Consider the following 15,224-nt stretch of genomic DNA (forward strand, 5'->3'; position numbering starts at 1 on the left):
GGGCGGGAGAATGAGTGAGTGAGTGAGTGAGTGAGTGAGTGAGTGAGTGACAGAGACAGAGACAGAGACAGAGACAGAGACAGACAGACAGACAGACAGATCCCAGGAAGGAGCAGCAGGGGGTGAAGCAGGGCTCTACCCAAGCGGGCTGCTCTCTAACACCATCTCAGTATCAGTACCATCCTCTTCATCAAGACATTGACAAGTACGACTGCAACAAAATGTTGCAGCATGGAGCACCCCTGTTCGCTATTCCAGCCACTGCCTTCCATCTCTCTGTCTGGTGACCTCACAAAGGCAGGATTCTGTGGCCACGGAGCATGCTCAGTTCTCTTTTCCCAACCCACCGATCCCTTTTTCGCATGGGCACTGTGCGCAGGAAAGAGAAGTGATAATAATTCCATCCAACTCTCCTGTTTGAGCTGAGAATGCCATGATTTTCAAAGCTCTGTGCCAGGGAAAAGCCGACCCTCTAGTTGTCTGGATTTATGGGAAAGAATGCTGTCATTTTAACAGATATGCTAATTTAACTGTTTTGTTTTTGTTGTAGGCTATTTTAGTATTTTACAGAGAAGTCTCTAGTAAGCTTAGTAAAATTAAAATATCGTGTGCAGGGAAATCCACGAAATGGGGATCAGCCCACTTGCAATTCCAGAAAGGCTCGGCTTCCCAGTGTATGTTTCTATAAACAGAAGATTTATCTCACTTTCATCTTCCAAATCAATTAGAAGCATTAAGAACATTAATAATTTATCCATCTGGTGTCTGAGGTTTATAGTTTCAAAGTCAGAAAAACTGCTATAAAAACATGAGCAACTTAGTTCGAGTCCTATCCCTTAACCTACTAGGCTGCTGTGTTTCTCAGACATGTTATTTTCAGAACTACTCGTATAACATGAAGCACAGGCAACTTAGCTTGATATGCTGCATGATGCCTTCAAGGACCTTCTGCAAGGCAGACGGGCTTTTGCAAGATTTCAGAAGGTTTTTCAATAAACAGCAAATCTGTGAAACTCTCAGTGCTACCAGGGGAAGCCTCAGCAACAGAACATGTAGTTAATTCTTTGCTTTTAAACCCCAAGACTTTAGAGGGTTTCTCTTTCAATTTCTTGTATTTTGAAAGTCATGATTTCCAACTATATGCTTTCTAATGGCCAGCTCTTGAACCCAGATTCTAAGATTGGGCAATTTGTGGCTGCCCAGATACGTTGGACTACAGCTCCTATCAGTCATAGCTGACACAGTCAGAGGTGAATAAGCATGGAAGTGGCAGGTCAAACATCTGGAGAGATGTAAACTTCCCACTGAGAATTTTAGCCATTCTCAGTCTAATGAAAATGTGTCAACACGGCTGAAGCAGATGTGTTAAAACTACTTTTACTTACAATATACCTCTCTTCGCAAGCACTTTCAGGGGAAAGCTTTGCAAATGTCTGCCGCACTGAATGTGATAATGATCAGCATCCTGAGCCATAGTTCCAAACTGTATTTCAAAACAGGAGTGATTTGTGCACGCTGTTCGTGCTAAATGGACCAACGGCAGGCAGATACAAGATGCAAATGAGCTTTCATTAAATGATTTGCGATCAAGCTTCATTTGGCCCATGTGCTCAGAAGACTGCCTCTTTCCTCCTGCTAAGCCTTTGCTAAGTTGCATGAGAAATGCTAGGGGAGAGGGTTGCCCTGCCTGGACTAAGTATGGACACACAGCTCACCTAGGGCTGATGGCTGGCGCAGATTTTACAAAGTCGTTTGCATATCACTTTGTCACTGACATAAACCTGTTTGCCTATCTGACACTCAGCCCTTTGTGTAAAGTATTCCTCCCCTGCCTACTGGCCCCCAGATGTGTTGGACTACAGCTCCCATAATTCCCTGCCAATAAGGCTAGGAGAGGCTGATTGGAACCTTTTGAGTAGGTAAGGAACTCATAGAAACATAGAAACAGAGTGAGTCAGAAGGGGCCTCCCGGGCCATCTGGCCTGACCCCTGACTCCAGCCAGCTCCGCTCACGACATGCCCACCATGTGGACGTCCAGCCTCTCCTTGAACACCCGCACCGATGGGGCCTCAACCACCTCCCGTGGAAGCCCATTCCACACCCTCGGGGTCCTGACTGTCAGGAAGTGCTTCCTGGCATCCAAATGGAACCTTGGCTCCCTGAGCTTGGCTCCGTTGGAGCGCGTCCTGCCTTCCTCTGCAGGGGAGAACAGGTCCCTACCAGAGACCTCCGAATTCTTTTCTAGTCCATCTGACAATGGATCTTCAAAGAAGGAGCATCTCTTGCCAGTGCGGTAAGATAATCGGAAAGACCCTTTTTCATATTCTACCTGGAAAGGAAGATACTTGTTATGTGCAAAGGAGAAGGGTTTTCTTCACAGAGCTGCCCAAATTTGGGGTTACCCTTCAGAAGGGAGGTTATGTCAAAGTACATTCCTTGGCACTAGCATTTTACAAATTATATTGGCATTTTAGCTGGCTGAAATCAGTATGCATTTTTTCTGTGAGGGGTTCCAATACTGAGGCGAATAATAATAGGGACCATGGGCATCTTTCTTTTGTCCCCCTTTGGATAATTATAGAAATGGTCTTGATTATTTCTTTCCTGTTTTGCTTCTAAGTAAAGTATTTGAACAAATTTAGGGCCAAACTCAAACTTACACACCATACCCATTAAAAACATTGTTTCTATGCAATCAAAAGCTTTGAATATATCTTTTATGGAATGCGCTCCCCAGAGAGGTCCGCCTGGAGCCATCGTTATTTATTTTTTGGCGCCAGGTGAAGACCTTTTTATTCAAATGTCATTTTAATTGTTAATAGTATTTATTCATTTTATTCTTTGGCCAGGGCGACTTAATTTATACTGTTAATTTATATTATTCTATGGAAGTTTATTTATGGATGTGAGCCACCCCGAGGCTTCGGCGAATGGGGTGGCATAGAAGTCTCCTAAATAAATAAATAATAAATATACAAAAACAGCCAGTGGTGAGATTCTTTTATTTGTTGAAGCCAATTATATTTAGTAATCTCTTAATGGGATCTGTTATATGCTGATTACAGATAAGGCCTGTCTGGGCAAGGTGTAAATATTTTGTTATCAAAATTTTCATACAGTTTATCAGTACTGATGTAAACATTGTATGGCCTACGCTTAATCATGGAATTGATCTATAAGAGTTGATCAGAGCAGGATCCTTAACTGGTTTTGGAATTCTGACTATGCTTGATTTTCTCCATGTTGTGGGGGATACAGAAACATAGAAAGAGAGCGAGTTAGAAGAGGCTTCCTGGGCCATCTAGTCTGACCCCTGGCTCTAGCCAGCTCTGCTCATGACATGCCTACCATGTGCATGGGACCCTCCTGGAACATCATTCAGCAACCCAGATTCAGGCTGGACATCAGGAAAAGCTTCCCTACTGTCAGAGCAATATGACAGTGGAACCAGCTGCCTGGAGAGGTGCCAGGCTCTCCCACACTAGAGTCATTCAAGAGGAAACTGGACTTCCATCTGAGTGGGATGGTGTGACTTGGTGTCCTGCAACAGCAGGGGCTGGACCTGATGGCCTTCTGGCCTCCCCCAACTCTATTGTTCTATGATTCTAAGAAACATGACTGTGTGACAGATAATTATTGCTGCAGTACTGGTGAGGCCTCATCTGGAGCACTGTGTCCAGTTGTTGTTGTTGTTGTTGTTGTTGTTGTTGTTATTACATTACTATGCCGCCCCTTGCCGAAGCCTCAGGGCGGCTTACAACACAATAAAATACATTGAAATACAATAGAACATAATAAATTACCATTAAATACAAAAATACAAAAAATACACTGAGTTACGAACATAATAATATAAAATTAAAATTATCAGTATAAAATAAGTAAATAAATAATATAGGAGGAGAAAAGAGAAGGAAGAAGAAAGTTGCCCTGGCCAGATCATATATTTTAACAATTAAAATGATGTTTAAATAAAAAGGTCTTTACCTGGCGCCGAAAAACCAGTAACGACGGTGCCAGGCGGACCTCTTTGGGGAGTGAATTCCATAGGTTGGGTGCCACTGCAGAGAAAGCCCTCCTCTGAGTACTTACTCTCCTAATTTCTTTCATGGAGGGTTCCCGGAGAAGGGACTCTCCCGCAGATCTCAAGGGGCGGGCGGGCATATATGGACGTAAGCGCTCGTTCAGGTAGCCAGGACCCAAGCAGTTTAGGGCTTTATAGGTCATAATCAACACCTTGAATTGGGCCCAGGCTTCAATGGGAAGCCAGTGAAGCTGACGGAGGACTGGAGTCATGTGAGCGTAACGCCCCGTCCCCGTCAGCAACCTGGCAGTTCTATTTTGCACCAATTGAAGTGTTCGGACCGTCTTCAGGGGAAGCCCTACGTAAAGCGTTATGGGCACCACAGTTTAAGAAAGATGTCTGGAAAGGGCTCATGGGAGAGCAGCAAGGATGATCCAGGGACTGGAGACTGGAAAGCCCTATGATGACAGCTGGAAAGAACTGGACGTGTTCAGCCTTAAGAAGAATGAGAGGAGAGAGGACAGCACTCTACAAGTACCTGAAAGGCTGTTATATTCTCCTTCTGGTTTCCGGTCTTTTGAAGTCAAGTTCTTTTATCAAAAATTAACGGAACAGCATGAACTCTAAATTGTGCTCTGTCAGGGTTCAGGGAGAAGCCTCTGCCCATGCAAAGAGTTGAACCCAAACGGGAAGCTTTCCCTCTGTCCCTCCCTTTCAGTGAAGCTTCTGGCTGCACCAAGGCTGGGGGGGGGGGGGGGCTTGCTGTCTAAGGGCAAGATGGCAGGGACAGCAAAGACCCTCTAACTGGGCTGCTTGGTTCTCCCATCACCTCCTTACGAGGTCAAGGGCTTCATTTCGCAGCTGCTCCCTCACCTCCTGGAAACCTTCCTGCCCCTACCAAAGCAGGCCAGTTCTCAGACTCAGAATCTCAGGCTTCAAAATCCTCCACCCCTCTCGCTCTTCTTCCTTCTCCTCACAATAGGACAACTCTCTCTAAACGGTCTGCAGTGAGCAAAGGACGGGCCAGCTCTCTGCACGACTGACTTGAGGTCACTTGCAAAACTGAAGAGACCCTTGGGATAGATGAGCAACCCCCAAACAAGCTGGGGATCCTGCTAGGAAGGGGATGAAATTGAGGGGCTGTTCCCAACATACCCTTTTCTGCAGGATGACTGGCATTTCTGGAGGGTGGGTGCTTTTGTGTCCCTAAGTTTGTATGACTAACAACCCACTGTGGATTAAGCCTCCCTTGCAAAACCACAGCAGGTTTGCATGACATGGTAAACCAGATCCTGTTAACCGTGAACAACCCATTAAAAGAACCCATGGTTTGTTGTTGGGGGTTGGGAATGGCCTGCCTTGGTTTGCAATCTCAGCTGGGTTTGGACAATGTGATGATCATGTTTCAACAACAAACCCACAGTTCAGTGACAAGCCACTCTCAATCCCTTGACAGTCTGGGTTATTAGGTTGTCTGAACCAGCTCAGTGTGGTTTGTTGACATATGACATTAAGGAGTAATGCCAATGTTTGGGATGGGGATGATTTTATTATTGCTTATGAGAATCATGAAGTGGCATATCATGTGGATTTTCTGCCTCAAGTGCCAAAGTACCTTCTATGGGTGGGATAATTTTATCTACAATTACTACATATGGCGAATGTATTAAAATAAATCTCATATAAGCCCAGGCCAGCAACTTCCTTCTCTTTATTGCTTAGCACTTTGTATCTCTCTACGTGCTTCACAGACAATAATCTGCCTGCCTCCAGCCCCTACTTTCCTTGAAAAAGATCCAGAACTGTGGAAGGAAAAACTCAAATCCCTCAGAGGTCTTCCTCTTGATGCTTTCTCTGTAACAATGGGAGCCTTTCACAGCAAACCTTTCTGCAATGCACCAGTTTTTAACCTTTATGGCCCCAGGGTAGCCATCTGGGGCCCAGCAGTCCACTATTTGGGGAGACGGGGAGACGGGGGGGGGCGGGGGTTCTGCTGCCTTTACGAAATGTGACTTGGCGTCCATCCCCTAGGACAGGGAGGTGGCAGCTAATTTCTACCAGTGTTCCTAATAGATAATGCTCTTTTGCTAAAGAGATCATTCGTTGACATCTCTGCTGGCAAAGCTCCTTGCACTGAAGCATCCCTTTGATCAATTAAAGGATGCCACTTTAGCCCAGTTCTGCATTTTATTTTTAGGGCAGGGATGGCTCCCTGTCCCCCAACCGCTTCTCTGACAAATCAGCATAAGTGCCATTCAGTGGGTGAAGGGAGAAAAGTTTCACCGCAGTAGATATTCTCGTGTCTAACTTAATCTTTCATGGGTATTATACTCAAATTCACATCCCAATCTCAGCTTAGGCCCCTTTGAGTGGCAGGCACTTCATCCCATTGGTTGTATACCTCTCTCTTTTTCTTCTTTGTCACAAACAGCTTTTGGCCTGTCAAACCTCCATCCGTCGTAGAGGGAACACTCTCTCTGGCATGAAGAAAACTTCAACAGGCTGTCTTTTAAAATATCTGTCTGCAATCTGTATACCTCTTGTGTATCAGTCATCAAGGCACACAGCACCTCTCCTCCCCACAACAAAGGGTTAAAGTAGACTTTTTGTTAAGGTGAGAAAGTTGTGTTGGTGAATCGTGCTGGTAGGGAGGATTATGAATGGTGGACTGAAAGACAGGTGCTTCCCACTCAGAGTCTGCTATTTAAACCCACTGTGTGTGTTAACATCAGGAATTTTATAAACTTATACTATGCTTTGGGAATAATATATTAAAGTCAATCTTAAAGGAAATCAACCCTGACTGCTCTTTAAAAGGCCAGATGCTGAAGATGAAACTCAACTACTTTGGCCACCTAATGAGAAGGAAGGACTCCCTGGAGAAGACCCTGATGCTGGGAACGATTGAGGGCAAAAGAGAAGGGGGCGGCAGAGGACGAGGTGGCTGGATGGGGTCACTGTGGCAGTAGGTGTGGGCCTGGGTGGACTCCGGGGGATGGTGGCGGACAGGAGAGCCTGGAGGAATGTTGTCCATGGGGTCACAATGGGTCGGGCACGACTTTGCGACTAACAACAACACTACTTTGGGAAATAGCTAGTGATACATTACTGGTGATGCATGTTCCAGCTAAATACAGAAACCCCTTATCATAAAAACCCTAGGCCAGGCCAAGTTTGTCACACACCTAACCTACATCACAGGGCTGTTGTGTGGATAAACTGGAAAGGAGAAGGAAGGGCTCCTTGGAGGAAAAGTGAGATATAATCATATCAAATAAGTATAACATACAGAACTAATGACAAGAAGAGGTGGCAGTGGCTGTCAGCTTAGATGTTATTTTTTAAAATAAAAAGGAGTAGACACATACCTGGAATACAGGTACATGAGTAGACATTAGCCAAACAGATCCTCCATGATTAGAGGCAGTGTATCTCTCATTGCTGGATGCTGCCATGATCAGCAAGATGTTAATAATACACTGTGGCCACAGCACAACCATCTCATTCTGGTTCATTTAGCAAACCATTGGCTCATTCATCATAAAAAGTCTCTCGCACCTGCATTTGAGAAACTCACCTTGCCATGCCATGTAAATGCTAACTGGTAGCATTACATTCCTCAAACAGAAGGTAACCTAACACAGCGCTCGCTAGTGAGACTCCAACACCACTGTGCATTGCAAAATAAGTGATCTGCAGCATTTGACTGGAATCATCCTGGCAAGCAAAAGCAAGAGCTTAGAAGATGTCAGAGCAATAAAAAACCACCTACCCATAAATATCCAGCACCCCGATGAAAGAATGCTGCTTGACCGTCGTGTGCAGGGCCTTGTTGATGTGTTGCACGATCCAGTTGAACAGCTGGGCATAAATGTGCTTGGCCAGTGCATTTCTGGCGTTCACCACCTGTGAGTGGGACATTGTTTTGACGAAGGTCTCCGCGGCGGTGACCAGTTTCCGGTGGGAGAGCCAGTGCTCCATCTGGCTGTGCTCCACTCCCAGCAATCTGCAAAAATTATGCAGGTGTTCATCCTCTTTCTAGGATATAAAGAAAGACATCCAATTCAGCAAAGCATGCAATGGTGCTCTGGACCAGATGACAAGAACCCACCCGCCCACTCGTCCAAGGAGCGAGGGATGGGCGCTTTCATGTTTAGGGATGGCACTTGTTTCCAGGACTGCTGCTTCCAGCAGAATCCATCCATCCATTTATTTAAAGCTTTTATAAACCATTCCATTACCGGCATCTCGGGACAGTTCACAACAAGCACAAATAAAATAAGATAAAAATGGTACAGCATCCAGTGATAAATATAAAAACCACAATTAAGACCAATTAACCATTAAAATAATGGGGAAATAATGGCTTTTCACTTGGCACTGGCACCAGGCAAACCTCTCTGGGGAGCGTATTCCACAGTCGGGGTGCCACTGCAGAGAAGGCCCTCCTCCGGGTAGCCACCTTCCTGGTCTCTTTCAAGGAGGGCTCCCAAAGAAGGACCTCCTCCTCAGATCCTCAGGTCTCAAGGGGTGGGAGGGCACATAGGGAAGAAGACGGTCCTTCAGGTATCCAGGACCCAAGCTGTTTAGGGCTTTATAGGACATCACCAGCACCTTAAATTGTTTGCATAAGATGTTGCACTACTTATATGGCTCATCAGGACCCTTGAAAATGCTACTTTTGTCACCAGCCACAGAGTCTCCATATGCTGCAGCTGATGCAGCACTAGACAGAGACAGGTAAAGAGCACCAGCTAAGCCTCCGGGCATCTCACAACCAGTACTCCTGACATCCAATAGGTTAGCAATATGAACAACTGAAAGCAGCTGGAATAGAGAATGTTTAGCAGGGGACCAGGAATTGATTCTTGAGTGGGAGGGCATGACTGCGAACCCAGTTCTGGGGCTCAGTACAGCATGGGGCCTAGCCTGGAGGCCCCTTGCTCATTTCTAGTGCATTTTCCACTATTCTGAACTGACTTCCGTTCTTGGACCCCGGTTGAAAGGATATTGCACAAAACCTGTTTTCTGCTCACTGCTGTTGCAGAAAGGATGTCTCTGTTGCAAATGAGGTGAGTTTTCAGGTCTCCACGGGATAAATGCCCCATTCCTTGTCCATATCAGCATAACTGGTTATTCCTTCTTTCTGGTTATTCCCCCAACTGGCGGGTTCCAGGTAGACTTGTCAGCTTCCCCCCGGGCCTGTCGGTGCTGTTGCTTAATGCCAGGTCGGTCCAAAATAAGGCAACACTCATCCATGATTTGATCATGGATGAGAGGGCCAACCTGGCTTGTATCACAGAGACCTGGGCGGGTGGGGGGGCGGAATGTCGCCCTCTCACAACTGTGCCCGCCTGGGTACCTGATCCAGCACCGACCACGCCTGGAGGGGAGGGGAGGGGGGGTCACTCTGGTTTATCGGGCTTCTATTTCCCTTGTGGGGCTTCCTGTCCTCTCGAGGCCAGGGCTGGAGAGCCTCCACTTGGTGTTGGGCGACCAAAACAGATTGGGGATTCTGTTGGTGTACTGTGCACCCTTCTGCCCAACAGACTCCCTGCCTGAGCTGACGGAGATTGTCTCGGACCTGGTGTTGAGGACTCCCAGGATGTTGGTCCTGGGGGACTTCAATCTCCATGCCGAGACGGTTCTAACTGGGGCAGCCCAGGACTTCATGGCCTCCATGGCGGCCCTGGGGCTGTCTCAACACGTCATTGGCCCGACCCATGAACGTGGACACACTCTGGACCTGGTTTTCTCGACGGGGCAGGAAGAGGGTGATCTGAGGGTGCGGAATTTAAGCTTGACACCCTTGTCATGGTCAGATCACTTCCTCATAAGGTTTGAGCTCGAGAGCGGCCTTTCCCTCTGCAAGGGTGTGGACCCGATTGTATCGGTGCACCCCTGGAGCCAGACAGATCCTAATGGATTCCTGGAAGCTCTGGGGGATTTTCCATTTGACAAGGCTGGTGATCCTGTCGATGCCCTGGTTGAACTGTGGAATGAGGAGATGACCAGGGCTATTGACACGATCGCTCCCAAGTGTCCTCTCCCAGCTGGCAGAGCCCGTTCATCTCCTTGGTATACACCTGAATTACGGGCGATGAAGCAGGCTGGGAGACGTCTAGAGCGTAGGTGGAGGAGATCACGGGGTGATTCTGACCGAACACACTTAAGAGCCCATTATTGGGCCTATGCTGTGGTGGTGAGGATGGCGAAGAAGAAATTCTTCTCCGTTTCCATTGCCTCCTGACAATGCCATCCAGCGGAGCTTTTTTGGGTGGTGCAGGGGCTGATACATCCGGGCCCGAAGAAAGATCTTGTGCCACCCTCGAAGGCCCGCTGTGACGACTTTGCCAAGCATTTCAGGGAGAAAATCGCTCAGATTCGTCACGAGCTTGACTCTGCTATTGAATCAGATTCTACTAGGGAGATGCCATCGATGCCATCGAGTCCACAATTAATGGATTTCTTTCTACTTAAGAAAGCCAAGGACGGGATTGGGACCTGGGACCTGGATCCTGGAGGTGGTCAATGCCGCTTTAAGAGATGGCCGGGTACCTGCCCCTTTAAAGGAGGCAGTAGTCCGGCCTGTCCTAAAGAAGGCATCCCTGCATCCAGAGGTGGCCACCAATTATAGACTGGTGGCCAACATCCCGTTCTTGGGCAAGGTGTTAGAGCGGGTGGTGGCGGGACAACTCCAAGCACTCTTGGATGAAAGTGATTATCTGGACCCATTTCAGTCCGGCTTCAGACCGGGGTATGGCACTGAATCGGCCTTGGTCGCCCTGTATGATGACCTGTGCAGGGAGAGAGACAGGGGGAGTGCGTCCCTGTTGGTTCTCCTGGACCTCTCAGCGGCTTTCGATACCATTGACCATGGTATCCTTCTGAATAGGCTAGCGGGATTGGGACTTGGAGGAACCGCGTGGCGGTGGTTCCGCTCCTATCTCAACGGCTGATTCCAGAAGGTGGTGCTGGGGGACTGTGGCTCTGCGCCATGGCAGTTATGCCATGGCGTTCCACAGGAGTCCATTTTGTCCCCTTTGCTATTTAACGTCTAAATGAAACCGCTGGGAGAGGTCATCAGGAGGTGTGGGCTGCAGAATCATCAGTACGCTGATGATACCCAGCTCTACCTCTCGTTTTCCACCAATCCAGGTGAGGCAGTGGCTGTGCTGAACTGGTGCCTGGCCGAGATAATGGGCTGGATGAGGGCCAATAAACTGAAGCTCAATCCAGACAAGACGGAGGTCCTGTTGGGGGGTGGCTTGGGCCTCGGGATGGGGGACTTGGGCCTTGTCCTAAATGGGGTTGCACTCCCTCTGAGGGACAGGGTTCACAGCTTGGGAGTGCTCCTCGACCCTGAGCTGTCTCTAGAAGCTCAGGTGACGGCGGTGGTGAGGAGCGCCTTCCTTCAGCTTCGGCTGATACATCAGCTGCGTCCCTTCCTGGAGAATGACTGCCTGGCGACAGTGACACACGCGCTGGTAACTTCCCGATTAGGTTTCTGTAACGCGCTCTACGTGGGGCTACCCTTGAAGACGGTCCGGATACTTCAATTGGTGCAGAAAAGAGCTGCCAGGTTGCTGACAGGGACTGGGCGTTGTTCTCATATAACCCCAGTTCTCCGTCAGCTCCGCTGGCTCCCGATTGAAGTCCAGGCCCAATTCAAGGTGTTGGTTATGACCTATAAAGCCCTAAATGGCTTGTGACCTGGATATCTAAAGGAACGCTTGTGCCCATATATGCGCTCCCGCCCCTTGAGATCAGCAACGGACGCCCTTCTCCGGGAACCCTCTGTGAATGATATTAGGAGGGCGAGTACCCGGAGGAGGGCTTTCTCTGCGGTGGCGCCCCATCTATGGAATGTGCTCCCCAGAGAGGTCCGCCTGGCGCCATCGTTACTTGTTTCTCGGCGCCAGGCTATGAACTTTTTATTTAAAACTTTTTTTAATTGCTAAATTATTGTATTAATTAGGATTTTAAAATTTTTAGCCGAGAATGCACCAGGGTTTTTTTTTCTTTTAAATTGTTATATTATTATTACTTATGTATGTTTTTATGTATTCCTTGTGAGGCTTTGTTGCGATGGGGGCAGCATAGAAATGTTTTAAATAAATAAATAACTCCCCCGACAGGTATGTTCCTTCCCCGCTGTTCACAGAGACACACGCAGCCTTATCTTCATAAAAGGGGTGCTCATTCGTGGCTAGGCAGCTCCCAATGACAGTTTCTACAAAGGACAAAATCCCAGGAGGAAATGACAGTTCAGAGGATGGCCAAATCCATCATTTTAAGATGCAGAACCAGTTGGAGGAGCTGGCCCACTGGCCAGTAGGGAATGGTCACTTGTCCATCTGTCCAAAAGAGGCTCTCCAGGGCTGGAGACAGAATCTTTCCCAGCCCCACTTGGAGATGCTGAGGACTGACCTGGGGACCTTCCTTGTGCAAAGCAGGGGCTCCACCACCCCTCCTCACCACCCCTGGTCCACCTCGCAGAAGGAAGAATCGTTTGCTCAGATGGAAGGGGATTGCTGGGAAACAGGAAGGGTGGGAAGTAAGCTGCGTTTCATGCCTGAACCAAATCCAAATGGGCTTGGGCTAGACATAGGTTTGGGTGCAAAGGGGGAGTGGAAGGTCACTTTCTGCCCCCTTCTCTTTGTAAAGCAACCCCAGATTAAATCTGACATCTAATTAGCCAGGAGAAGAAGTAGCTGATGGTGCTACTCATCTTCTGCTTATTTCCAGAGCAAGCATAGCTTGAACTCACGCTGCTTTGCAATGACAGAAAGTTATTCCGGTCACTTGAAACCTCACACTCAGGGCCCCATCCCTGCAGCATCTTGAGAAAGGTGATTAGAAGTTCAAAGAACACTTTTTCCAGAGGGACCCAGGTCTGGGCTGAGCAAAGGTGCAAAAGCTAGAAAAAAAATGGTTCTTCTCAGTCCTGAGTGTGAAACGCACCTTTTCACGCTCAGGACTGGGAAGCTGACTGCCAAGCATAAAGCAAGATAAAGGAAAACAAGAACCTAGGTGTTTATAGGGAGAAAAATAAACATCTAGAAAAATCTAGATGTTAGAAACATTAGAAAAACAATTCTTAAATAAACATTAAAAAACTGGAAAGTCCTTTGCTTGCATCTTCAAAATATATAGAAGGCAACTGAGGGTCCTCTAGAAATGGAAACAGTTGAGGTCTGCATTTGACATCCAACCCTCTGCTTTACAGGTCAGCCTTCCCCATACTGGCACCCTCTAGATGTTTTGGGTTACAGTTCCCAGCATTCTGGGCTACTCAGCTTGCTTGCTGGGGTGATGGCAGTTAAAGTCCAAAAGTACCCGGAGAGCACCAGACTAGGGAAGACTGATCTAGCTTTTGAACGTAAGCATAGCCCTTTGTGATGACATGCGGGTTCATCCCATTGAACAACCTGCTTTCCAGACTAAGATGCTTCAAGGAAGCTGCCTGCTTTTTCAGCTCTGCATACTGCTCCTGAACATGGAGGCCCTATACACGGCCACCATGCTCACAGCCAAGAAAAAAGCAAACAAGCAAAATGGCATCCAGTTGAGTTGTGAGTGAGGGCCACTCAAGGCCCTTATTTTCTCTGCACCGTCGTGTTTTGCTTCACTGAGTTGCCTCATCACTAATTAAATGAGTTAACAGACGGATCTAGCATCACAGAGCTGCACTTACATTTTAATTAAATAACAGCAATATCATTAAGGGGACACAACACCATAAGAGAAGATTTGCTTATGTACCCAGTTTGTCAAAGCCTTGAAATTAAATAGTCCATTGCACCCCCCTTGAGTAACATCAGCAACACTGCAAAGCACAATTTTATATTTTAATTAAAAAAAGAAAGCTCCTCTGAAATGGGACATGACAATTGTCCATAACCAGAAATAATACTATTGCACTCCTATTATTGTAGTCACACTGCTAGAATAATAAACATACACAAAGAGGGAAAGAGCATTGTGACACCTTTAGAAACACTTTCCTATTCTGGGCTGTGCAATTTGTAAGCGTGTGTTTTGTTCAGGTGTGTGTACGTTGTTGTTTTTCTCAACCACCACATTTCATCCTACGATGCATGAAGGCGAAGCTGCCTCTGAGGGCAAATGTTGGTTCATCATTAAAGCTGACATGCTGGGAATTAGACAGATCTGAACTTTGAAGCACAATCCAGCAGAACAATTTCTTATGTAAGGCTCGCTGAAATGACCTGGAACTGTGTCCAAAGGCCTCCTGGCCCCTTACAGGCCCCTGCCAATCCTCTTCATCTGCCCCTGATGTCCAGAGTTCGTCTCCAGAACACCTTCTCCCCTCATAACCAGTTCAAAGCCCACCCGTGACGTGTTCGCCAGGAAACTTTTGCTTCAGCCTTTCTCAGCCTTGGGTTCCCCAGAGGTTTGGACCAAACTCCTATTACCCACAGCAAAAGCAGCCAAGTCAGGACTGATGGGAGATATAGTCCAACAACATCCATGGACCCAAGGCTGAGACAGGCTGGCCGAATTGACTGGTGGTGGCAGGACCAGACAATTTACAGAGCCATCTCCTCACATCCTAATCTTTATTTATTTATTTAGAAAATTTGTAAGCCGTCCATCACAGTCGTCTCTGGATGGCTTACATCATTACTTCAAATCCTAAATAAAATAAATTAACTATTCCACAAATGGGCATAAAACCAATCTATTTAAAATAAATTAAATAAATCTAATACAATTAAAATTACTTTATGTTAAAATATTAGTCAAATAAAAGGTCTTGACCTGGCGCCGAAAATGACGGCGCCAGGCGGACTTCTCTAGGGAGCGCATTCCAAAGCCCCGGTCAACCTTCTCCACCTTGGTGTGCTCCAGACCATTTCCAGCCAAGGCTGAATTGTTGTTCAATATAACTGGAGGGCACCAAATCGCAGAAGGATTCTCTAGAACTTCCTGCAATTTAGGGAAACAGGAGAGCTGAGATACACTACTGAAAGAGATCTAAGTTATTAACAGAGGTGCGGGAGCAAAGCCAATTGCACAAGCGGTTTTTAATAGCAGGCCTGCTGAAAACATACCGATATGTTGCAGTTCTCTCCATCACGTTCCGATTCAAGCTCCATGTTCCCAAGGTGCAGGATGGCTGCTAGTATCTTAAAAATCATCATCTGATGGGACTCCTTTACTCCTGAAAGGAAT

At 47.0% G+C, this 15,224-nt stretch overlaps 1 protein-coding gene across 1 annotated transcript in view; it reads right to left on the bottom strand.

Annotated features, from left to right (window-relative positions):
- MYO5B (myosin VB) overlaps positions 1-15,224 on the bottom strand; it is a 211,019-nt gene that overhangs the window by 130,325 nt on the left and 65,470 nt on the right. Inside the window, exons 6-7 of the mRNA XM_044431198.1 lie at positions 15,104-15,213; positions 7,798-8,063 (exon numbers count right to left, since the gene is read on the bottom strand). Of these exons, the coding sequence (XP_044287133.1) occupies positions 7,798-8,063; positions 15,104-15,213 (376 nt within the window). The remainder of the gene's footprint in view (positions 1-7,797; positions 8,064-15,103; positions 15,214-15,224) is intronic.

The sequence above is a fragment of the Varanus komodoensis genome, unplaced genomic scaffold (assembly GCF_004798865.1).
Source record: "Varanus komodoensis strain SLA01 unplaced genomic scaffold, ASM479886v1 scaffold22, whole genome shotgun sequence".
NCBI lineage: Eukaryota > Metazoa > Chordata > Lepidosauria > Squamata > Varanidae > Varanus > Varanus komodoensis.